The sequence below is a fragment of the Hippopotamus amphibius genome, chromosome 1 (assembly GCF_030028045.1).
Source record: "Hippopotamus amphibius kiboko isolate mHipAmp2 chromosome 1, mHipAmp2.hap2, whole genome shotgun sequence".
Taxonomy (NCBI): domain Eukaryota; kingdom Metazoa; phylum Chordata; class Mammalia; order Artiodactyla; family Hippopotamidae; genus Hippopotamus; species Hippopotamus amphibius.
In genome coordinates, this window is record NC_080186.1 from 43,941,366 (window position 1) to 43,966,496 (window position 25,131).

The following is a 25,131-nucleotide window of genomic DNA, read 5'->3' on the forward strand; positions in this document are numbered from 1 at the left end:
AATCAGCCACAGCTCCCCCTCAAGGGAGCTGTGGGGTTCATATGGAGGGTGAGGCGGACATACAAAACGGCAGTGGGCCCAGTGGTAGCCCTTCAAGCAGCTTGAGGGAGGAATAGGTGATGTCTGAGCTGAATCATCAAAGATGAGTCAAAGTTTCCAGGTGAGACAGTCAGAAGAAATTATGGCCACAGTACAACCTGTTCAAAAACAGTGAGAGAGAGCCTAGCACAGCCCAAGTTATTTGTTGTAGAGAGAGCTTAGGGTACGTGTCTGTGTGTGTGTGTGTGTGTGTGTGTGTGTGTGTGTGTGTGTGTGTCCCCATGTGTGTGTCTGTGTGGTGGGAATGGGTGATAGGTGGGAGGTTTAGTCCCTGATGCTCTGTGTGACCTTTCACCGGACAGATCCTGTCTCTCCTTGGTATCTCCATTAGGAAAATTCAATTTTTCTCAGAACATTTTCCTGCTGGCCTTTTGGCAGGTTACAAGGTTACAAGGAAGAATCCTATAAAGACCTTATTTTTAGGCTGCTCAGGGTCTGTTAGGGGGAGATGAGCTGTAAATTCTAAAAACTCAAGTGGCCATCAGTGGCCTACGACCCTGGTTCTCAAACGTCAGCTGCATCAGAATCAGCTGGAGGGCTTGTTTAAAACACAGGCTAGCTGTGCTCCCCCTCCCCTGCCCCACTCTGCCCTCAGAGTACCGATTGGGTAGGTCTGGAGTGAGTCCCCAGAATTTGCATTTCTAACTAGTTCCAGGGGATGCTGATGCTGCTGGTCTGGGACCACACTTTGAGCTTGACTGGCCAGGAAGAACAAAGAGAATTCAGAGCTGGGTAGGCTAGGAGGAGACCTCACACTGAGCAGGGCCGAAGGCCTGGTAGAATTTCCCCAGCCGGAGCCTGTGTGGATGGGATGGGGATAGGTGGAAAATAGATTTCTGTGCTGCCTCTGCTGACCTATGCATCCCAGGCCGCATAAAGCTCCTCCCCATTGCCCGTGTTCAGTTTCCCTCATTTCAATTCAATCAGCCCCTAGAGCTGGCTCACACTGGGGCTGGCTGGCCTCAGTCGGAAACAAACTGCCCCACCTGCGAAGCAGGAACCCCCTCCCCCAGGGCAGCCGAGGAAGAAGGAAGCTGGGTGGGCTGACGCACAGACAGAAATAGCCTGAGCTCATCGCTGCTCCCGAGCACACATCGACCAGCAATTATTTCTTGTAAATTGATTTCCTGGTTATGTTCAGAACATGTGCGTGCCTGCCTGAGAACAAACACTCAGAGGGCACAGGGTGGAGGTGGCTCACTGGGGAGGGGGCTCCAGATGGGGTGGAGCCCAAGTCTGAATCTTTGGCCGAGAATTAGGGAAGTGTTGATTCTTAGAACTTGGAAATATTAGAACCTTCCGGTCGCCTTTATAGCACTCCTGTGAGGTGGTTTTCCACCCCTCCTCAAACATGCACATTTGTTTGTTCCTTCAACATTGATTGACAATGATTGCCAGCATCTGGGCTAAATGAAGTCCCAGTCCTCATCCTCAAGGAGTTCATGGCTATGGTGTCTACAAGAGATCCCTAACCCAGCCAAAGGCTTCAGGAAAGGCTTACTAGAGGAAGTGATGCCCGAATTAACTCTTGAAGGACTCACTGATGGGGGAAAGGGAGTCTGTGGTACAAGATGGAGAAGAGAATTCAAGGCAGAGGGAACTGATACACAGAGACCCAGAGCTAAGAGACAGCATCTGATGACTTCAAGGAACAATCAGGAGTTGAGTCTGGTGAACAGTGCAGTCAAGGTGAGGGGTGGTGAGAGATGAAGCTGGAGGGGTATAAGGGCCAGGTCCTGAAGCCTTTGCCACATCAATGGGCTTGGGCTTCATCCTGCAGGCAAGGGGGAGCCATGGGAAAGGATTTAAAGCACTGGAAGCAACCCAGCACCTTGTGTGATAGCTTTTTATGCTTTTTATGACACTGAAGTGAAATCTGCCACCCAGGAGCTCTGCTTTTGGGAGCTATTCAACAGCTGCCCCTTTGGTTCCTGAAACGTCAGGACAGTGATGGATCATGTGCCCACAAGAAAGGGCTCAAGCTCTGGACATCTCTCCTTTTGTCAGGAGGAGGACATTCCACTGTCATTTGAGACACTGCTCCTCCTGGTCTCGGTCCAGTTAGTTCAGGGGCCAGAGTATAGGCAACTGAGGACCAGGGCACAGGCCGGAGCCCAGGGGAGCAACGTGCCTTGCTCTGTTCCAGAGACCTGGGAGGCTCTCACGTGCGGAGCATTCAGAAGGGTACTCACAGGGTCAAGGCCATCCAGAGTGCGTGGTCCACTCAAGGAGTGGGTTTTTTGTTTGTTTGTTTGTGTTTTTGCCACACCGTGTGGCATGTAGGATCTTAGTTCCCCCACCAGGGACTGACCCGAGCCCCCTGCATTGGAAGCACGGAGTCTTAACCACTGGACCACCAGGGAAGTCCCAGGGAGTGTTGACTGAGGATATGCTGTGAGCCCAGCACTGTGACAAGCCCTAAGGAATAGACAAGGGCAGTCCTGCCCTTAGGGAATTACTCACTAGGGATGAAAAGTAGGTTTGACCCATGAAACCCCTAGAGAGCAATGAGATTTCATTAGCAAATGCCAGGCTGTGGGGTAAAAGGCCATTAGAGTTGCAGAGTCTTAAAACAGGAGAAAAGAAGTACTCTGGACACCTCTGTGGAGGAAGAGGGGGTTGAAATTGACCTTGATGGACCATGGCAATATTTGAAGGGTCTCAGTGAGGTAGAGGAAGGATTCTATAATGTCAACTTTATAAAGTGAGTACCACTTGTGGCTCCAAGGGCTTTGGACAAGTAGACCATTCACCAGCCCCACCCCCAGCCATAGTCGTTCAACAAACTACACTTAATATGTTTTTTGTGCCTTGCCCTGAGCTCTAGAAACAAAGAAATGAATTATTATCATAATTCCTGCTCTTGGGGAGTTCTCAGGCTATTGTGGGGGAGATTGATAGGTTAATACACAATTATAATAGTTTGGAAAGTGCTATGATTTCTTTATTCATTCATCAGTTGAAAGATGGCTTACCACTAAGATAGGTTATACAAACCTACATGGCATAACATTGGTGCAATGTAACTTTGCCACCCCTCCCATCAAGCAGTGGAATGTATTTTCCCACCCGTTGTTTCTGTGCTGACTTTGCGACTTGCTTTGACAAACAGCAAGTGGCAGAAGTGACACTGTGCTATTTTGAGTCTAGGCCTCAAAAGACCTTGCAGCTTCCTCTCTCACCCTCTTGGAATGCAGTGCCACCATGTAAGGAAGTCTGGGCTAGCCTGCTGGCCACTGAGAACATATGTGAGCTCTCCCCTGAGACCCCCCCAGGCCAACCAACTCCAGCTGAGCTACCAGATAACTGCAACTACCGAGTGACCCACGGTGAGATCAGCAGAAGAATCACCAGCTAAGCCCAGCCCAAAGTGCCAATCCACAGACTCATTAGCAAATAAATGGTTATTGTTTTAAGCCATATGTTTTGGGGTAGTCTGTAACACCGTGATACATTATTGGTATAGTTCTTTTCACATATTTCATTACAATTATGAATATACCTGTCTTCTCCATGTTTTGGTAAGCTCCTCATTAGAGGAAAGAAACGTCTTCATGCTATCTTCTGTTTGCCACTCCAGACCCACTCTCCATATCGTAGGAGGATGGTTTCTATGGTTTACATTAAGGCACTACTGCTGTGCCCTTTGGATTCTGGTAGGGTTTGGTCAACTAAAGTCCCAGCAGAGTATAAATTCCCCTAGCTTCCTCCCTGAAATTGCATCATGGGCTGCCTGCATCTCTATACAAAAGACATAGCTCCTGTCAGGCTGCCCTTACAAAACCTCTCTTTGACTCCAGATTCTTGTAATTGCTCCTTCCTTGCTCCGTTAGGCGTAAGGGTAGTAACTAGTGCCCTAACATTACTTGCCCTGGAGTATTGCCCTATTCCTTGTCCCTGTGTTACATAATCACTTTATTAAGCTCTTCCCAAATTACCCAATATAAGAAATGCCATCTATTTCCTCCTGACACCATGATTGATACTCTTACTAATCTATCCCAGCTGCCACCTAGCTCATGTTATATGCTCAATAAATGTCGTTTGGTGAAGGAATAAAGATTCCAAGGGATCTGCTGTTAGAGTTATACTTTGGTCAGAAAGACTTGGGTCTGAATCGCGCCTCTGTGGCTTCCTAGCTGTGTGGCTGTGGGTAAATTTCTTCACTCCTCTGAGCCTCAGTTTCCTCATGTGTTAAATAACAAATAGCAACACTGCAGGATTGCTGCTCAGATTACATTGATAATGTTTGTAAAACCTGTGGATCACAGTAAATGATAAATATGGCTTTGGTGAGGAGGCAGGAAGGATTTCATAATCATTTTCCCATTTGATCCTCACTACACCACTATGAAGATCACTATCCCCATATTTTTTTTAGCAAAGTAAGACCAGGGAAGAAAAACAAGCTGCCCAAGGCCACACACTGACCTGGAGATAGAGTCAGAATTTAAATCCAGGTCTCTGACTCCCAGTTCAGTACTGTTTTTGCCATACCAGGTGAGGAAGAGGCATGACCTCAACACACCTCCCATCCTATAAGCCAGCTGGGAAAGAAAACAAAAGCAAAGTGGGCCCTCCTAGGAGAAGCCAGCAGGGGCCACGTGCCCCACCCTCTCCTTCAAAATAATTTTTTAAGCTTTTCCAAGAAAAGTCTTGGCCCCGCTGCCTGCCTTGCTGCCCAGCAGGAGCCTTGAGAATGAAATTGTCCTTCTGGAGACTGGGGATGGGAAGAAATCATGCTTGGCTGGGAAGCTCCAGGACATGAATGCAGGGTATTTTGCAGGGCAGCTCAAAGCACAAGAGTCCTCTCCTTCACCTGCGCCCACTTGGGCACCCCTTTCCCTCATCCAGGGCTTCCTCCTCCAGCAAGACTTCAGGCTCCAGTGAGTGAGCCCTTCTCTGAACTATCACAGTACCTGGCACACAGTAGGTGCTCTTTAAACCTTTTGGAACAAAAGAATGAATGTGTCCATTTCCACAAACATTCATTCCACAAATACCAGATGTCCCCTCTGTGCCTCCCCATATGTTGGGGTGGGGGACCCAGAGACAAATCAGCCCATGGCTCCACAGACTGCATGACCCTCATCTTGGTATCCACCATCACCGGTGTGTTTGCTAATAGTATGCGCAAACACTGCTAGAGCTCAAAGCGCCCTTAGGAGTCTACCCTTTCAACTGTCTCATTGTATAGACGAGAGATCAAGGTTCAGAGAAACAGCATTCTGGTACAGAGAAGAGCACAGATCAGAGGTCAGGACATCTGGGTTCGAATGCCCGCCGTGCCAGTGACTTGCTGGCGACTGTCGACCTCTCTCTGGACCTATTCTCCGTGTCTGTAACAGGAGGCGAGAAGCGAAGTGAACTCGGCCCAGAGAGCTGTTCGAGTGCAGAGCTCGGTCTCCGGGAGGGCCTTTCTCCAGGGAGGAGGGAGCTTTCTTTGTGAAACCTTCATTTTCAAAACCTCCTGCTCTGGGTTCCCAAGCCCCGCCTCCTCTCCGGGCTGCCTTGCGTTACCATGGAGATCGTAAGCCCCTCGCAGCTCCCTGCTGTTCCGCACCCTTCCCCCTCCAGGCTCTCTTTAAGCTGTTTCTCCGGAGACTGCAGATCTCCCCCAGGGTTGATAAACTCCCGAACGTTCTTTCCCAAGACAGGAATTATTATCCCCATTTGAAATCGGGGAAAACTGAGACCCAGAGAAGGGCAGGGATTTGCCCCAGGTTACCAGCAGCCTGTTACTGGCAGAATCATAAACACAGCTTTGCTCCGCGAGGCGCACCCCTTCCTCACCACAACCACCTCTCTGTGTGGCCTTATGTGCTCCTATGCAGGGAGGTTTGTTTTCCCTGTTTTCTTCTTTCTGCATTTTCGGTAGTTTAACTTTTTATTCTAAGGAGATCAGAACATGTCCTGACTAAACCTAGAGTGATTTGAAGTTCAGTCTTTACATTAGTGACTTTAAATCTATTCTTGGATATGTTGTTTAAGTCCTTTGTTCACTGAAAATAGTGCTGGATGATAAAACCTGCCAAAAAGCTATGGCAGAATGTACCAGCCCTGATTATGCTGACGCAACAAGGATAATCACATTTTAGAGCACTGCAGTATGCCAGAATGCATTAAGAAAAAATGGTACATGACCGTGCAGAATTTACACAACAAACGCCCCAAAATTTGGACACGTTATACCAAGTAGTTAAAAGTGTTTTCACAACTCTTGAAGACAAGGGTATCAAAACTTTGGCATATGAAAAATAGAATTCATTCCGCAAAGCTGGATTCCAGTCCCAACTGGCTCATTTTGATCTGCACATTACTTAACCTGAAGGTAGAATACCACCCACTCCAGTGTGATGAAATGACGTGAAAGGACCTTGGAAATTGTGATATGTTCAACAGATGTTATTTATTGTTATTACAAGAAAGTTGGAGAAGGATCTCCTAAATTTTTCCCAAGGGTCTCCAATTGTCAAACGATTAGGTTCCAAAATTTTCTATGACTAACATATGTGATGCTAAAGTCTATGATTGTAGACTCCTGAGCCTGATTCTAATCCCAGAACCTTGTGAGTCTGACATTCTCTGATTCCATACACGTGTGAAGTCAAGGTCTGAAGGCCAGGGCAGGACAGAGACCCAGGTCAGCAGCATGGTCCTAGGCCCCTGCGGCAGAGCAGCTGTCCCTGCTGTCCACCTTCTTGGCTCACCCAGGGAGCCTTAGCCTAATTCCCATCAGACCTGTCTTCAGCTCATCAGCCTTCCTCCAGCCAGCTTTTGTTGGCGCCTCATTGCCTATATCATCCATATTCATCACGCATTTTCTCCCATTAGATCCAATTAAGCCATTTTGCCAACACTGCAGGAATCAAAACCTCCCTTGATGAGTAGCCCAGCAGAGGAGGCCCCAATTTAGGATGACTCCACCTCCCACCTCCCCACCGCCACCCTGTACCCCAAACACCCTGATTCCCTTGCACCCCAGATCAACACAGTGGCTTAAGGAGCATTCCTTTCTGTAGGTTCTGGTACATGACGTTCCCTCCCTGCTGGCCTCACAGGCAGCTTCTGACTCACCCCAGGTCGCTCATGTACCAGGTATCCACGTATTCACAAGGGGCTGCTTCACAGGATGCAGCAGCATATGTACATGTAACTTCACATGCGTGGATACCACCAGAACACAAGTCCTGGCTGCAAACTTGAGACCTGAATTCCAGGCCACTACTATTTACAGGGTTACCATGAGGTAGTACCTTCCTCTCTATCTAAAGAAAGGATTCTGATTCTGTGGGCCTCATGGGTTGTTTTGAGGCTTTTGAACCAGTGTATCAACAATAAACTGTTCAACAATGTGTGATGGGAAGTGATCTACAAATACACTGTACCACTAAGATGTTCATGGTCAGTCCCATACCAGCACTGCTGCCTTGCTGTGTGACCTCAGGCAGGTTATTTTACTTTTTTTTTTTTTTGGGGGGGGGGGGTGGCACGGGGGAGTGTTTTTTTGGCCACACCACATGGCTTGTGGGATCTTAGTTCCCCAACCAGGGATCGAACCCATGTCCCTCTGCAGTGGAAGTGTGTAGTCCTAACCACTGGACCGCCAGGGAATTTTCTTAATTTACTTCTCTGAACCTTAGTTTCTGTGTGTGTGTGTGTGTGTGTGTGTGTGTGTGTAATTTTTTTGAGTGCTTACTATATGCTAGGCACTGTGTCTGGCATGTTACATGATTTACTCCATACCAGTTAAGATTCTCAGTTGCAAACAATTGAAACCATCTCTGGAAAAACTAAGCAAAAATGAGCTTTTTCAAAAAGCTACTGGATGGCTCACTGAAACGACGGGGAGACTGAAAAGCTAGACATGAATCGGGGTAGCTAGGCACAGCCGAAGTCCTGCCATAGGAACTGTTCAGTACAGACTCCACCCCAGGCCACACAGTCTCCTGTTGCTCACCACTGCAATGCTGGGCTCTGGTCCCCACTGCAGCCTCCTCCTGAAGTAAGCTCTGCGTGTCCTCACCCCTCTAATTCCCATCAGACTCAAGGCCCAGCTGGGGCACCAACCTGGCCCAGCCCAGACCCACAGGGGTCAGGGGAAGAGCAGCTGCCCCCTTCAACTTCCATGTAGCTTGGAATTCTTCCGAATAGGCAAAGAGTTTGGATGCTGAACAGCCGAAAGCAGTCAGTGTCCACTACAGCCTTCAGCAACCTTGAGTCAGGTAATATGACACTTGACAAATGAAGAGACTAAGTCTCTGAAGGGTTTATTTACTGGTCACCCAGGTAATAAGTGGGTACACTAACACCCACCTGTAGGAATGGAAGAAACAAATTGACTGTGGGTAGTTAGCAAAGATTAATTCCCCTTGCCTCCTCAGCCATGGGGAAGGCTTTCAAAACCTTGTTCATATTCCCTGTGGCTCTGGAGCTGTCCCCTAACTTTCTGGCTACATGCATAATTGTAATTTATCCCCAGAGACTGCTGTGCAGACAGATCATCATCACCACTACCACCACCACCATCATCGTAGTGCTTTTATTTTTTTAAAATTTATTTCTTTATTTATTGGCTGCATCCGGTCTTTGTTGTGTGCAGGTTTTCTCTAGTTGGGGGGTGAGTAGGGGCTACTCTTCATTGCAGTGTGCGGGCTTCTCACTGTGGTGGCTTCTCTTATTGCAGAGCATGGGCTCTAGAGCGCAGGCTTAGTAGTTGTGGCTCACGGGCTTAGCTGCGCCTCGGCATGTGGGATCTTCCTGGACCAGCGATTGAACCCGTGTCCCCTGCATTGGCAGGCGGATTCTTAACCACTGTGCCACCAGGGAAGTCCCCATCATAGTGCTTGTAGCTCATTGGAGCCTCACAAAGCCCTGGGAGGTAGGTATTACCCCACTTTACCAAACGAGAAAACTGGGGCTCAGAGAGGTTTGTGTCCCAAGCTCACAAAACAAGTCAGAATCGAAGTCATGTCTAGGTCTCCTCTCCAGAGTCTGCTCTGTCACATGGCCTCTATTCAAAGGAACAGGCTGAAAGCAGAACATCGAGGATTCAACAGAGACACAGAATTGTCAGGGCAGGAAGAGGCCTTAGCAATCTTCGCATCCTTTCCCTCTTTTCACTGATGGCAAAGCTGAAGCCTAGAGAGAGGATGTGCCCTCCCCAACCTCACACAGTGCCATCTATGAAGCCTCATTCAAGAGCCAGGAATTGAATGCAGTTCCTTTGCCTCCCAGTTTAGTGAGCATTCCCCACGCCACTATGGAGCTCATTTTAAAGTTGATGTAACTGAGATGGACAGCAGGCAAGTACGTGGCCCACCCAGCTGCTGGGATGAGGACCTGGCTAAGGTGTGGGCTCAGAAGAAAGGGCATGGCAGCAGGATGGCTGGGAGGTAGGAGGCTTTGTGCCTCCATAATATCCTGTTCTCTCATAATCAGGACATGTCTCCAGGCATTAAGAGCCAATTATCTTCTCCTGGTTGGAAATGACTGCAAGAGACTTAAATTTGTCAGTAATTGGAATAGCTGAGGAGAGGAGTCTGAAGGCAATAGATTAGACCTGGACAGATCAAACTTGTGGGCCTAAAGAAATGGACAGTCTGCAATCATTAGCACCTTGATCTGAGGCCCACAACTAGATGCTAGAGAATTTCCATGTGCTTTGGCCCTTGAGGCAGCCTTCCTACCATACAGATGTCCCCCAACTGCATCCTGACTCCAGAGTCAGCTCAGACAGCACTCCTCTGGAACATTTTTTAACTTCCACAGCCCCTACAACTTCCCTATGCTGTGCAGCCCTCACCACACTAGGTTGTCATTGTTTGTGCTGGTCTCCTCTGTTACAGACTGTCAACTCCAGGGCACAGACAGGTCCGCCATTGAGGGACCTTAGCAAACGTTAGCTAATTAAATGGATGCTTGGAGAAAAGGAGAGAACATCTAAGCATCCAGCCCTCACCCAACTCCTCCATTTCCAATCTGAACTTCAGGCTAAGGGCAGCAGTCTCTGTCCTAACCCAATTCTTGTATTTGGCCTTTAGGTCAGGTTCCTTTCGTAATGAAGTCTCAACTTACTCTGACCTAGCTTCCCCTGCTCATGACCAGCTCCAAGGATCCTAAGCTGCCTTCAGCTTAACATCCCCAGAAGCTGAACTCTAGCCCCGAGAGGCCCATCTGCAGGTGGTCCACTGGCCAGCAGCTTGGCATGCCCTAGAGTAGCCATAAACTGGGCATGTCCTCTGAGCAGCCTCTGAGACAAGGACTTGAAGACACAGAAATGGAAAAGGTGGTCTACTGGGGTCCTGAGCCTGCAAAGTATTTGAGATGTATCTCAAAGGAGAATAGGCAAAGTCAGAAAGGAATAGGCATCTCAGTGTGAAACTGACAGAAGCCCATGAGCCAGCCTGGTGCCCATTAGTGCAAGGCTCCAGCAACCAGTCTTCACTGGGCTCTTATAGGGCACTGAGTAGGAGATGTGGGAGATTTAGAGGCTGAATCTAAAAGATAGAAGCCCAACCCTAAGGTACAACTAAGCAAGGAGGATGCCAGGTCATCTAGAAGGAGGTGTTCTACGAACCCAGTCACATGAACATTCCAGAAATACTAATATTCTCATACACTAATATCCCAGCACACCACATTCTTTCACCTTGCCATTCCATTACGTGGGGCACTCTACTCCACCAACATTCCTCTCTCTGCCATTCCAATGTTCTGCCCTACCAACATTCCTCCATACCATCACTTTACTCCAACATTTTAAAATACTATTATGTACTACAATTGAAACTTTCAACCTTCCAAATTCCTTTGACTAAAAGCATTTATTTATTCTTGGTTCACGTATACCAATGGCTCTTAATATTTTGAGGAATACACACTTCTTTGAAAAATTAAAATCCATGGCTCCTTCTCCCCAGGAAAAAAAAATGTATGTACACATAAATTTTGCAGATCATTGCAGATTTTCAATGACTATCGGCAAGGTTCATAGACTCTAAATTAAGAACTGTTTAATTTTACCCTATCTTAATCCAGAAAGACATTTACGTAAAACAAAATCAAGTTTAAGATAGGACAAGATAAGTTTGAGAAAAACAAAACAGAGACAAAATGGAGCCTGGAATGATGGAAAAGTACAGAACATAGTGACCAGCACAGCTAAATATGCGTCCCACTTATTTAGCTCTAGGACTTCCAGTGGCCAAGGCAAAAAGGGAAACCTGTTCACTTACACAGTTCACTGTGTGCATGGGATAAAAACAAACCACTTGCTCCTTAGGAGACATACAACTATTCTTGGTATGAAGATCAGACAAGAAGTTCTCCTTAGAGCCTCGTAAAGAATGATAGAATGGACCATGACCTCAATATGGCTTTCACAGAGCCCCAGAGATGTGTTATGTGATAGAGAGACCAAGTTGGTCCGGTTTGCCTGGGACTTGCTTGGTTTTAGCACTGAAAGTCTCACGTCCCAGGAATCCTTTAGTCCCAGGCAGACTGAGATGGTTGGTCATTTATTTGTGAGTTAAAGTTCAGTCAAAGGTTACCTGGGCTAAAGTTCTACAAAATTGTGTGCAGTCAAAATTATCCTTGGAAAGCCTTTCAATCACCCACCAAGTAGGAGTACAGAACCATCTCTCAACAGCACAGCCAATTTGTCCTCTAGCAGTGGAACAGACTGCTGTTTCTTTAGGGAGGTTTCTGATGAAGAGACTGGCTTGCCTGGAGGCAAGAAATACTAGAATCACACTCAGTGTGGCAAAATGAGCACAGACTGTGGATTGTACAAGGCATGTAGGAACTGATACCAACAGAAGGGACAGCAGATTTACCTGTCCCATGACACACGCATCCTGCGGCATATGCTGAGTGAGTGAAATATTTAATATATTACTGGGCTTTCTTTTTCCGTCTCTCTTTTTATTCATAGCAAGTAAAATTTTATTTCTGTAAGTTAAATAAAAACAGTGCCCACCTCACTGGGTTTAATATTACACAAGTTAATATTTACAAAGCACTTAAAACAGTACCTGACACAGAGTGAGTGTTTGCTTTTATTATTAATATAGATACGGTGGCACTCCACTGTGTGTCCTACAGCAATCCGGAATATAAGCTCATGGCAATTTGGAAAAAAGATACACTGTTGCAGGGGTGAGTTTTAGGGCCCCAGCCCTATGCAGGTTGGAACTTTCTAAACTTCTAGAGGAACTGAGGACTGCCTGCCTTCAGACAATCCTCTCTGAGCACTGGTTCTGAATCCAAGATCTTAAGTGTGAGTGGCAGTGAACACTGGTGAGGGCCTTGCCCCTTTCAGTCCACTCCTTGCCTTAGAAGATCCCCAAATACACCCAGACAGCAGGAACACACCAAGCTCCACCATGGGCCAGACTGCACACTGCTCTCATGCAGTCTGCTCTGGTCCTAGGGCAGGTAGCCCTGGCTGGCTGGGATCTATTCAGAGGCCTGCACAATGCAAGATGATCTGCAGATGTGAGAGACCAGGGTCAGTACACAGTGGTGCTAAATTCAGAGTCCAGAGGGATGATAAGACTGGAGCTTGGGTAGTGCCCATAGGGAGGGAAGGAGGAAGCACCTAGGCAATTAATTCAGAAGGCATAGAGCAGGCCTTACTTGATATTTAATTATGTGGAGGTCAACAATTGGTAAGAAATCCCAAGACAGCTGGGTTCCTGAATCCTCCTCCAGCAAAGCACACACTTCCCAGAGGCTTAGCATCTCAGAGATGAAAGAAATAATGACTAATTGATTAATCTAACAAAGAGTAGTTACCTACTCTGGCCTAAGCATTGGTCATGAAGTCTGACTCCTAAGGTGGAAGGTGAAACTTCCTTGACTGCTGGCCAACGAAGTTTACATATCTATTAAATGGGAATAATGCTAAATAATACCTATACCACAGGAGTGTCTTGAAGATTAAATAAAGCAATAACTGACAAACACTTAGATACAAGTATACGTCAAACACTGTCCTAAGTGTTTTCCATGAGTGAACTCATTTAATAACAATAATGCCAGGAGGTAGGTATCATTCTTATCACCATGTTCCAGATGATGAAACGGACACAGAGAGGTCAGTTAAGTTGCTCCAAGTCACACAGCTAATAAGTGGTGGAGCCAGAATTGAAAGAAGGCAGTCTGGCTCCAGAGCCTGCGTTCTCCACCACCCTGCTATCCTCTATGTTTTCAGTGCAGTACTTAGCACAACGCTTTGCACACTGTAAGCATCCAGTCGATGTTAGCTGCCAGTATTATGATTATATTTTTAACAGTTTAATAGAGGTATGCTTTATATATTGGGGTTATAATTTGACTAGTAGAGAAGTCTTTCTCACACTGAGCTGAAATCCCCCTCAGATCATGCCTCTTCTCTGCGGGTTCCTGTTGCACCCCCAGAACCTCCGTAGAGCCTGTCTTTCCCTTGTCCAGTTACAGCCTCTTAGTGATTTGCAGTCACAGGTCAGACCTGTTATGGGGGAACTTGGTCTGGCCTCCTTCCTGTCTGTTGGTGACTCAGCCATTCGCCCATAGGATTGACAAGCCTCTGACAAGTCCCAGGACCACTGCAGGTCAGGGGCAGCTGCCTCCCACCGCAGAGCACAGCACCTACACAAATAAACTACAAAATATGTGGGGTCCAGTGGATTAAAAATGAAAATGCAGGGCCTTTTGTTCAAAAATTTTTAAGAACTTCAAGACGGTGACGGCCGAGCATGAAACTGAGCACAGGGCCCTGTGCGAATGCGCGGTGGCACACCTGTAACTCTGGCCCTGAACAGCACCCCACAGCTTCAGCTCAACACCCCACCCCACCCTCAGGCAGTCCTACCTTGTGCTCATGCGGAGGCAGGGCCTGGGGAGCTCCTGGCACACTTGAGAAACACAGGAAGCATCTGGCACCAAGAGAGAGCCCACTTGGGCTCTGGAGTCTATCAACTAGCTAAAAGCCTAACCTGAACCTCACTGGCTCTAAGACTCAGTCTTCCCCCCTCCCTTCTTGGCTCCTTTGTCAGAGATGCCCTCTGGGATTAGTGGATGGTGGTACAAACACCGGACTAGAAATCTGGAACTTACCACTGCCTTGCTAGACAACTGGAGGCAGTTCATGGCCTCTTCGGTGTCAGTTTCTTTACCTATTAAATTAAATGGTTAAATTCAGTATCAAATAAAATGTTTTTTCACTGAGCACTGACCAGGTAAGTTCACATTATAATCATATCATTAAACTAACTACTTATTATTTGTCAGACACCATTACGTTACCAGACGTATTACACCACTGTACATTCCTCCATTTAATCCCCATGACAATCCTATGAGGTATTTTCCAGAACTCTAGAATATAAACTTGACAGGGGTGGTGATTTTTGTCTGCTTTTTTCATTGATGTATCCCCAGCTGCTAGAACAATGCCTGGCACACAGTAGGTGCTCAAAAGCTATTTGTGGAACAAATGAATGAGGAAACAGGCTCAGAGAGGCAGTGATGTGATTTGTGCAAGGTCTCATCATTAGGAAGCGCCAGAGAGGATTTTAATCCTGCCTGGCTCCAAAGTCTAGGCTTATGCTTATTCACCTGCCATGTGGGTGTGCTTCTCATTTCATAGATGAGGAAATAGGCTCAGGTGAATGGGGATTTCTGCTGCCTCTCAAATACTGTGTTTCTAAGTACATGGGCCCCATTTTGCAGGAATAACATCACTTTGAAAGCTGATGTCATTTGTTTCCTCTGCCCAGGACTCTTCTGGGGTCCAGAGAGTACTCTTCTCTTCTCACAGAAGCAGGATCACTGGCAAAGGCTTACCAGGCTCAAATCCTACCCTGCTGCATACTCACTGTGACTTTGGGCAAGTTCTCAATATCTTTGAGCCCCAATTTCTTCATCTGTAAAATGGGCCCCATACTTCCCAGACCTCCCTCCAAGGACGTCCCCTCCTTCAGGAGGTGCCCTGCACACAGTGGGCCTTAATAGACGTGGTTTTTATTACCTCACCCCAGAGCAGTCCAAGGTCAAAGCTTGCTGCCGCTAATGGCCGGAGTCTGGTGGAGCCTCCTGGAACCTGATCAGAGGCCACTGGCTTGGGGAGAGTAGGGTCAGCTGCTATTCTTGGAGTTGATGGAACCCAGCCAGGTTTCAAGTTCCCTCAGGGAGTCCTAACCCAGGCAGCTCGGCTGGTCATGTGAGCAGTGAGCTCTGACCTCAGCATGTTCTCCTGGGCCCTCCACATGGCCCAGGCTGGAGAGAACCCTGGGGCACAGAGTGTGCTGCAGCGAGACCACGTCCTCCTGAAGCTGACCTCAGCCTTTTAACTATGTTCATTAGCATCTACTCGGTGCCCAGGAGGGTGCTATTTGGGGAATCTCCCAGAGACTGCAAAGGATTTTCAACATCTGGATGACAGGCAGCCTTAGACAGAGGAAAGAGGGATTAGGAGACAGGCTGGACTAACTTTTAGCCCCAGCAGCACTACTTTCTGGGTCTGTGTGTCTTTTTGCAAGCCACTTTGTGTATCTGGGCTTCAGTTTGTCTAAAAAATGGTGAGAATAAAAACTTCCTTGGAGAGTTGTTGACAGGATGAGAGAGCATCTGGCACATAGCAGATGCTCAGTAAATGATCATTATTTAGACTGTGAGCACATAAATGATAGGAAACTTATCAGATTCAGCTATGACTCCAGTGCCCAACCTAGGACCCAGCCAAGAGGACACTCTCAGTGTTGGCTGAATGAATAATGAATTACAGAGGCATTAAATGGAAACATCTCCTGGGTCTCCCAACCTTTACCACACTCACACCCCCATCCCCACCCCAAACCCCAGGGAGAATGAGTCACCTCTATGTCAACCCTGACAGGTGAGCATCCCTTGGCTTGCACACTCCTATGATAGGAAGTTCACCTCTTCCAATGTCTTTCCATTCTGTCAAGTAAAAAGTTCTTCCTTCTACTCAAACTTCTATGAACTGAAGTCGGCTTCCTTGCAGCCTCCATCCACTGAGCCTAGTTTTGCTCTCTGGAGCTGTATGGAATAAGCCTAGTTCAACTTCCAGAAGAGAATCCCTCAGTGACTTATTACACAATTAGAATGTGCCAGGCATTGAGCTAAGCACCTCACTTACTTTATCTTGTTTAACCCTTTAACCCACATATTAACCCTGAAAAGTATTATCCCTATTTCAGAGATGAAGAAAATGAGGCTCAGAGAGGTATCATAACACATTTGTATGTGACAGAGAAATGATTTAAATCCAGATCCTTCTCCAAAACACTACCTTTCCAATGCTCAATGGACTCACTGGAAGATAAGATTTATTCCCAGAGTCCCTTCCCTTCCCTTTCCTTCAGTAAAGATTTATTTGGTGCCTTATCTGTGAGGTCCTGATCTAGGCCCTGGGAATAGAGATGAGTCAGACAAAATCCATGTGCTTCACACACTTACAGCCTGTTCCACACCATGTGAAATGAACTACAGTGAGAAGCACAAGCATTGTCAGAGCACCACACACCTTGGGGGTCCAGGAGGGCTTCCTGGAGGAAGTGACATCTGGGCTGAGTTTTGAAGGGCTATCAGGAGTTGGCCAGGCTTGTCTCAAGTTGGGCAAGAAAGCAAGATGTTTTCGTGGAACTAGCGCGCAAAGCGCTGAAGCTGTGCAGCCCAGACTGCCCGGGGGTACTGATGCCAAGAAGCTTCGACTATATACCACTTGAGTGGGTGCATAAGAATATCCCGGGATTTGCTTATTTAAAATTCTGATTTTCAGGAATTCCCTGGTGGTCTAGTGGTTAGGACTCTGTGCTTCCACTGCAGGGGCCTGGGTCTGATCCCTGGTCAGGCAACTAAGATACTGCAAGCTGCATGGCACAGACAAAAAAAAAAATCCAATTTTCTTTTAGTATGTCTAAGTGGACCCAAGAATCTCTATTTTAAGTAGGTGCCCTAAGAGATTGAGGAGTAGGGGGTCAACACTGCTGTAAGGGATAAGAAGTCTTTGAAAGATTTCAAAGAGGATAAAATGCTGTCTTTGGAATCTGATAGACTAACCAGGGAGACAAGAAAATAAGTAATTATAATTAGGAGCAAAGATCATTAACTCTTAGAATTCAAGAAAGATATTCTTAGTATTCCAAGAAAAAAGTGTGGCATATTTGGGCTTGTGATTCTTTAGCCATGAGAATATTAATACTGGTTTGCTGGCATTAAGTTACTGAGCATGTACTTTAGGGTGTCAGGGTGGCCCTGTGTTGGGTCCTTTTCCTTCATTGTTTCAAAAACTTTAAAAAAAAAAAATTTATTTATTTATTTATTTGGCTGGGCCTGGTCTTAGTTGCTACACACAGGATCTTCGTTGCCGTGTGCGGGATCTTTGCAGCATGCAGGATCTAGTTCCCTAACCAGGGATAGAACCTGGGCCCCCTGAGTTGGGAGTGCAGAGTCTTAACCACTGGACCACCAGGGAAATCCCCTAAATGTTCTTTTTTTTTTTTTTTAAAAGACATCTTCTTGAATAGAATCCAAGAAGGAGTACCAATCCATTCATGTGCCAGCTCCAGCTTAGACAGGAGATTTCTTGATAAGCAGTTAGTTTCAAAACCAGTACAGCCCTGTGGCTTACACCAGTTCTTGGATGTGCAGAGGAGCCTGAGCCTGATTTGTCTTAGGGTGGTTGGGAGGCTAAGATGCCATGCTATGCTGTTCATCTCAGCAAGCAGCCACTGATGGCCTAGATGTGCCCAGGCTCAAGTCCTTGTTCTCCAGGAACTTAGAGTCCTGTTGGACGTGGAGACCATAAATACACAAATAACACAGTGTGATTAGCTCTGTGACAGATGGAAACTCGGGACACTAGTGGGCAGAGAAAGCCTCCATCCTGGCCTGGGGGTGAAGGAAATGCTTCCAGAACCTTAAAAAATGAAGGGCATTCTACTTAAAAGGTAGAAGGGCATTCCAGAGGAACCAGCAAAACAAAAAGCATGGCAGTAAAAAAAAAAAAAAACCAGCCTGGGTATTTCTGTTTTTATTTTTGTGGGGCGGGCAGGAACAGGAGGGGGTAAAGCAGAAACTACAAGCAGTTCCCTGTTGCAGAAGCTTGTTAGGAACAAGATGGGGCTAAATACGGAGAAGGGACTGTATCATGGGGGTGGGGAGACTTATATGTTGGGGAAAGAATTTTGGCCTTTCCCCTTTAGACAGTGGGGAGGCCTGATTTATAAACTGTAACACAATCACCATTCCTCAAGCCTGGGGAGGGGCACCAGCTGGGAATAGTTTCCACTCTGGGCCCCCAGCAGGTGCAAGTCTTCTCAGTGACTCTCTCTCCACTGAGGCAGCAGAGAAGGGAGGAGGCAGGAGGCAGGCCCCACCCCCACCTCCTCACCAGGCCTGCCTCCTGCAGCTGTTTTATGCCCTGTATACCCCTAGAGAGCTGAGGCCCATCAGCTCCCTGGATATGAAAAGAATGGCTGCAAAGGCAGCCTGTTATAAAACCTAGACTACCTCACAAGCTAACATTGCCACCTGGAGAGAGAACAATCATCTAATTGTAAAATCTGGTCCCATAAAAATGTTTTTAAAGAAATAGTTATCATTCTATGATAAGAGCTACTATTTAATCTTCCTAACAACCCTACTAGAAGGCATTGTTACCCCCATGTGAGAGGTGACAAAATTGAGACCCAGAAGGTCGGGTAACTTGCCCAGGGTCACATAGCCAATAAAAAGCAAAACCCATATTGGAACCCAGGTTAAGACCTTTAGACCTAAGAACTGGAAAGAGTCTGGTGCTCCCAAGCTTAACACAGAATTCAAAATAAGAGATTTAAACTGCAAAATTAATGTCGGGAAGCCAATGCAGCCCGAAGTGATTACTTAATGCTTTTTAAATACATAAAATTATTTTGTAATTTGTATTTTCTCATTCTTTAACACTCACGCTTAGTAATTCTTTGAGTAAGCCAGAGTTGCCCACATCCGTAGGGTCTGAAGTCTAGGCATTTTCCCTCTGCCATGCTGCCTCTCACAAAACTTTTCAAGAAATTTCATCAAACTTTGACAAATTAAAATATAAAGTATTTCAAAATTTTATTTTAAATTAGCAAACAGCTCAAAAAAGCTTTTTTGTTCCCATCTTGATCTCACAGGCTCCAAATCAATATGGATGGCTCCCCTATCCATCTATACGCTCAGGCTAAAAATGTGGGTTTTTTTTTAACCCCATGCTTGACTCCACCCTCCTCGTATTCCTCTTTAATCCATTTTCCACACTACAGAGATCTAATTTCCAAATGTGATCATTTCATTCTCCCGCTCAAAACCCATCAGTGACGCAGCATGACCAACAAGATAAAACCCAAATCTCAAGCCCCCCCACCCCACCTCCCCCTGCCTCTCTAGGACTCCTGATTCCTTTCTTTCTCACAGCACCAAGTGCTACACTGTGAGACTTTAATGAGAATACTAACGAGAACACAAACCACCCATCAACTATGGAACTTCTTCCCCATTAGACCACCCAGCCCAAGCCTGGGACGGAGGAAAAATGTTGGAAATAGTTGCCTGCTGGCCAACAGACAGACTAATGATCTTGCTTGCTGAGACCAGAGTGTGAAAACCCATTTTCAAACCTTGCCTCAGAGGTTGCACAAAAGTGAGAAACTCAACCATGCTGGCTCTTATGAACCTACTCCTTCCCATAGCAACCTGTGTATGAAATGGCCTTGGCCTCTGCTGGACAGTATATTATTATTCTTTGCATTTTAATAGACTTTGTGAAACATAACATTTGGACACTGTTAATGCTCACTCCATCGTTCCCAGCCCCATCTCAGTGTGTGATCCAAGGAAGGCTGGCACCACGGGTCCCAGGCAGGAACTGGTCCATAAAAATAACCCAGCACGTCTGACACCAAAAATCAAGTTAACTTAATTCTTCAAGATTACAAAACCCATTATTCAATTGAAAAGATGTGATTCTTAAAAAAAATGGTTAAACAACAACACTATTGGGCCAAAGTATGCTGGAAGGTGATTAATAGATAGCGAGGGATAACTGTTTCTTCTGCTGTGTACCAAACTGCATTTCATGAGAACATATTACTTTTAGAATCAAAAACTTAAAATCCTGCATTAAAAAAAAATGTTTACAGCTTTTTAAAAATTGTGGTAAAATATACATTAACATAAAATTTATCACCATAGGGACTTCCCTGGTGGACCAGTAGTTAAGAATCAGTCTTGCAATGCAGGGGATGCAGGTTCGATCCCTGGTTGGGGAACTAAGATCCCATATGCCTCGGGGCAACTAAGCTCATGTGCCACAACTAGAGAGCCTGTGTGCCACAATTACAGAGCCCCACACACTCTGGAGCCAATGCACCACAACTAGAGAGAAGCCCACACCACAACCAGAGAGATGCCTGTATACTACAACAAAGAACCCATGTGCCGCAACTAAGACCCGATGCAGCCAGGAAAAAAAAATGTATCATCTTAACCATGTCAAAATATACAGTTTGGTAGTGTTAAGTGTATTCACATTTTTGTGCAGCTTAATCTCCAGAACTTTTTCATCTTGCAAAATTTAAACACTATTATTCATTAAAGAACTCCCCACTTCCCCCTCTCCCCCCAACATGTGGCAACCACCATTCTACTTTCAGTTCATGAGTTTAGGTATTTATAAGATAAGAATACCTCATCTAAGTGGAATCATACAGTATTTCTTTTTGTGACTGGCTTATTTTACTTAGCATAATGTCTTCAAGGTTCATCCATTTCATAGCATGTGTCAGAATTTCCTTCCTTTCAAAGCTGAATAACATTCCATTTGTATGCATGTACATTTTGTTTCTCTATTCACCCATCTATAAACATTTGGGTTGCTTCCACCCTTTGGCTTTTGTGAATGCTGCTATGAACATGGGTGTCCAAATATTTCTTGGAGACCCTGCTATCAATTCTTTTGGATATATACCCAGAAGTGAAATTACTGGACCAAATGGTAATTCAATGTTTAATTTTTTGAGGAACCACCATATTGTTTTCCAAAGTGGCTGCACCATTTTACACGCCCACCAACAATGTATAAGGCTTTCAATTTCTCCATATCCTCTCCAAGACACATTACTTTTTTTTTTCTTTCTGATAATAGCCATCCTAAGAGGTGTGAGGTAATTATCTCATTGTGGTTTTGATTTGCATTTCCCTAATGACTGGTGATGTCGAGAATTTTCTCATATGCTTATTGGTCTACACAACTAAAGTTTCTTTGCATTTTAAAAATAAACTCACTTTTTAAAACTTCTCTGCTCTTGGGAAAGTCTCTCTCTTCTATCAACTTGAGAAGCAAGCAGGCTGTGCTTACAAGTACCTTCATCCATACAGTATGCGTTCCTTCTAGAACAGCTGCAAAACTGAAAGCCCAAAAACATTAAGTGATGACAGAAATAACGATCATGTCACCAGCAGGAAAATGACAAGCTCGCCCCCTAGCGTCAAGTAAGGAAGAGAATAGAAAAAGCAAACATGAAGAACATAATCTCTAACCTACCAAGACTCTGGAGTGAACACTAATAACACAAACTACTAATCAATCAAAATAGTTCATTCACAGGTACAGTTAAGAAGGTTCAGTTCTGAAGGACAAAATGTATCACCAAGCCCTTGCTTACAAAACCCTAGCTCAAGTTACCTTATTAGCAGTCCCAGATGAGTGGCCGGGGGATGTTAATTTTTAACATGTGAATGCCTCCACTAAAGGAAGGCTTATGTTTTATCCTCTTTGGCAACCCTGAAGCATAATGACCTTTAACTTTTACATCAAACATAACTCCAAATCTCTGAATGTGTTGAAAGATTTGACTCTAAAGGCAAAAAAGAAACCCACACCAATGATTATGTAAGTCAGAGGGTGGCAGTCATGATTATTTAACTGTTCTTAGTTCCTTAAACCCTCTATTATACAAATCAAGATACTTTCTGATTTTTTAAGCCCTCCCAACTAAAATAATGATGGTGATGGTGATGATGATGTTTGATTCTTTCAGGCCCTGTGGCTGCTAATTTTTCCAACTCCCTGCTCTGTCCCTCCTTCCCACCCCCACAATCTCTACGGCTCACTGGTTTGCTTTTTTTCATAGAACTGCAGAGTTTGAGAACCAAGATCCCATAAATGTGGATCACACTAGATAGAGGAATATTGACTGAAATAAGCATCTCAGACTACATCCCAGTAGGTGACACTCTGGGGCACTGGGTCTACGTAATCAGAGTTACTGATATTAAATTCCAAGTCTTTCTGCTCCAGCAGGTTGACCTCCAAGGGCTGCATCAGAAATAGGAGGTGCCAGCCTCAAGCTGTCTGTTGCCTAGGAGGGTGAGCCACACTACCCAAACATTAAAGGCTGGACATTTTTCTGCTGTTCCTTGTGCAGCTGCCGGGCCCGGTTTTTTAGCTCTTCAGCCTTTGCTTCGTCCTTATCAACACCATCCCCCAGCTTGTACATGCGGCTGGCATTGGCACAGGCCCAGACATGGCCCAGGTCACAGGCTTTCATTGAGTATTTGCATGCCAGGCCCATGTCCTTGGGAAAGCCTGGGGCGCCCTGCAGGAACATGGCACTGAGGTTGAAGCAGCTAGAGGCATAGCTGCCATCACAGGCCCTTGTGTAGTAGTCTCTGGCCCTCTCCAGATCAGGCTGGCCATCCTCATTGACTTGTCCATCATGTGCCAGGAGACCAACGTTGTGGCATGCCTCCATGGACTTCCTTCCCGGCTTCTCACATGCCATCAGAAAGCAGCTGGAGGCAGCTTTCAGATCCTGGGTTAGTCCACCTGGGAGGAAGGAAAAAAAAGTCAACCCAAGCCAGGGCAGAACCTGAATGTCTCAGGCCAAAGCCAGGGAGCAAATCCTGAATAAAGTTTATATACTTTGAGCTAAGGCAGCATGAAAAGAAGATGGTCTGGTATAGTGCACACACCTTCCAGCTTTTTTAGCCATGGAATCTTCTGTTCAAATGGTATCCTACAAGGAAGCCTAAACAGGTAAAAAGGGTGAAATGATAATATCTACCTCTGGGGTAAACAGCAAGATCATGGCATCTTATAAGCACTTCATTAATTGTTAATTTTAATATATACTAAATGTATATTATTTGCCAATTAATATGCTAGGTTCTAAGTACTGTCCCTGCCCTTGTGAATCTTGCCGCCTAATGAGACAGGCATTAAACAACCACACAAATAAATGTATGATTATAAGTGTGACAAGCATACGGAGAAAAAGTACAGAATGCTATGAGAATGTTTCAGGGCTCTGAACTAGGAGGAGAGGTCAAGAAAAGCTTCCCCAAAGAAGGGACATTTGAGCTGTGATATAATGGAAAAAAGAAGGAAAATAAAATAAAATACGGAGTGAAAAAAAAAAAAAAAAACCAGAACAGAAAAGAAAAAGGCAAAGACAACTGCTCCAGGCAGCAGGAAAAGGATTCAAAGAGAAAAGGAGCCCGTGTGGCTAGAACCCAGAAGTCACTAAGGAAGGGAGGCTGGAGAGGCAGGCAGGGGCCAGACATGGAGTGTCTGATGGGTCTCCTTAAGGACCCTGCACTTAATCCTAGGAGCAATGGGAAACTGCTAATGGATATTTTAAGGAGAGACAGTAACAGGGCTCACTTTTTTCTTTAGTTTTGCTCTCTTTTTTTAAATTTTCTTTCTTTTTTTTTTAAAGTGGAACATTTCAAATCTCCCATTCTCAAAAAGAGAAACATTTTAAGTATCTCAACATTAGTTTTTTGTTTTTATTTTTTTTTAATTTACTTATTTATTAGCTGTGCTGGGTCTTTGTTGCTGCGTGCGGGCTTTCTCTAGTTGTGGTGAGCAGGGGCTACTCTTCATTGTGGTGTGTGAGCGTCTCACTGTGGTGGCTTCTCCTGTTGCGAAGCACCAGATCTAGGTGTGCAGGCTTCAGCAGTTGTGGCACACAGACACAGTGGTTGTGACTTGAAGCTCTAGAGCACAGGCTCAGTAGTTGTGGTGCAGGGGCTTAGCTGCTCTGCAGCATGTGGGATCGTCCCGGACCTGGGACTGAACCCTTGTCCGCTGAATTGGCAGGCGGATTCTTAACTGCTGTGCCACCAGGGAAGTCCCTCAAGATTCGTTTTTAAAGAAGCCACTCCACAGAAATAGAGACACAGATGTAGAGAACAAACATATGGACACCAAGTGGGGGAGAGGGGTGGGGGGAGGGGGGTGGTTAGGGTGGGATGAATTGGGAGATTGGGATTGCCATATATACATTACTATGTATAAAACAGATGACTAACAAAAAAATATCAAATTGTACACTTCAAATATATGCAGTTTACTGTATGTCAATTATATTTCAATAAAATTCTTTTTAAAAGAAAAAAAATAAAGAAGCCACTCTAAATATACCACCTAGAAATAACCAGCATTATCATGAGAAGAACACCATTCCAGTCATCTTTACAGCATGTGTTCAGGTTAAATGTTTGCTGGCTGAATGGACAGCTAGATAGAAGCACAGCTGACCCTCGAACGATACGGGGGTTAGGGGTGCCCACTCTCCACACAGTCAAAAATCCAAGAATACACTTAAGAGTCAGTGCTCCCTAAACGTGGCTCCTCTGCATCTGCAGATGAAGCCAACAGAGGATTGTGCAGTACTACCATATTACTGATTACTGAGAAAAATCCACCTGTAAGTGGACCTGCATCGTCCAAACCTGTGTTATTCAAGGGTCAGCTGTAATTCAAAGGACTGGATTGTCATAAAAAATTTAACTTTGATTTTACTTGCAATTATTGTTAAGACAACCAAACTGAAGTGAAACTGAAGAAACTAACTTCATATGAATATTTTTTTTAACGCATACAATTTGATATTTTTTTCTTATTAGTAATGTATATATGGCAATCCCATTCTCCCAATTCATCCCACCCCAATCCACACCCCCCCCGCCCCCGCTCCTCTTTCCCCATCTGTTTGTTCT

General features: G+C 45.5%; 1 protein-coding gene across 2 annotated transcripts in view; it reads right to left on the reverse strand.

Moving 5' to 3' along the window:
- Positions 1–25,131, reverse strand: part of LOC130838143 (cytochrome c oxidase assembly factor 7) — a 42,977-nt gene that overhangs the window by 3,790 nt on the left and 14,056 nt on the right. The window contains exons 3-4 of one of the 2 annotated variants that reach the window (XR_009049631.1): positions 21,412–22,954; positions 14,200–14,258 (exon numbers count right to left, since the gene is read on the reverse strand). Coding sequence is in view for 1 of the 2 variants with exons in the window: in XM_057710900.1 (XP_057566883.1) it covers positions 22,506–22,954 (449 nt within the window). In the remaining variant the exon portion in view is untranslated. Of the gene's footprint in view, positions 1–14,199; positions 14,259–19,184; positions 22,955–25,131 lie in introns of those variants that run through there. The other variant, XM_057710900.1, reaches the window with a different exon arrangement.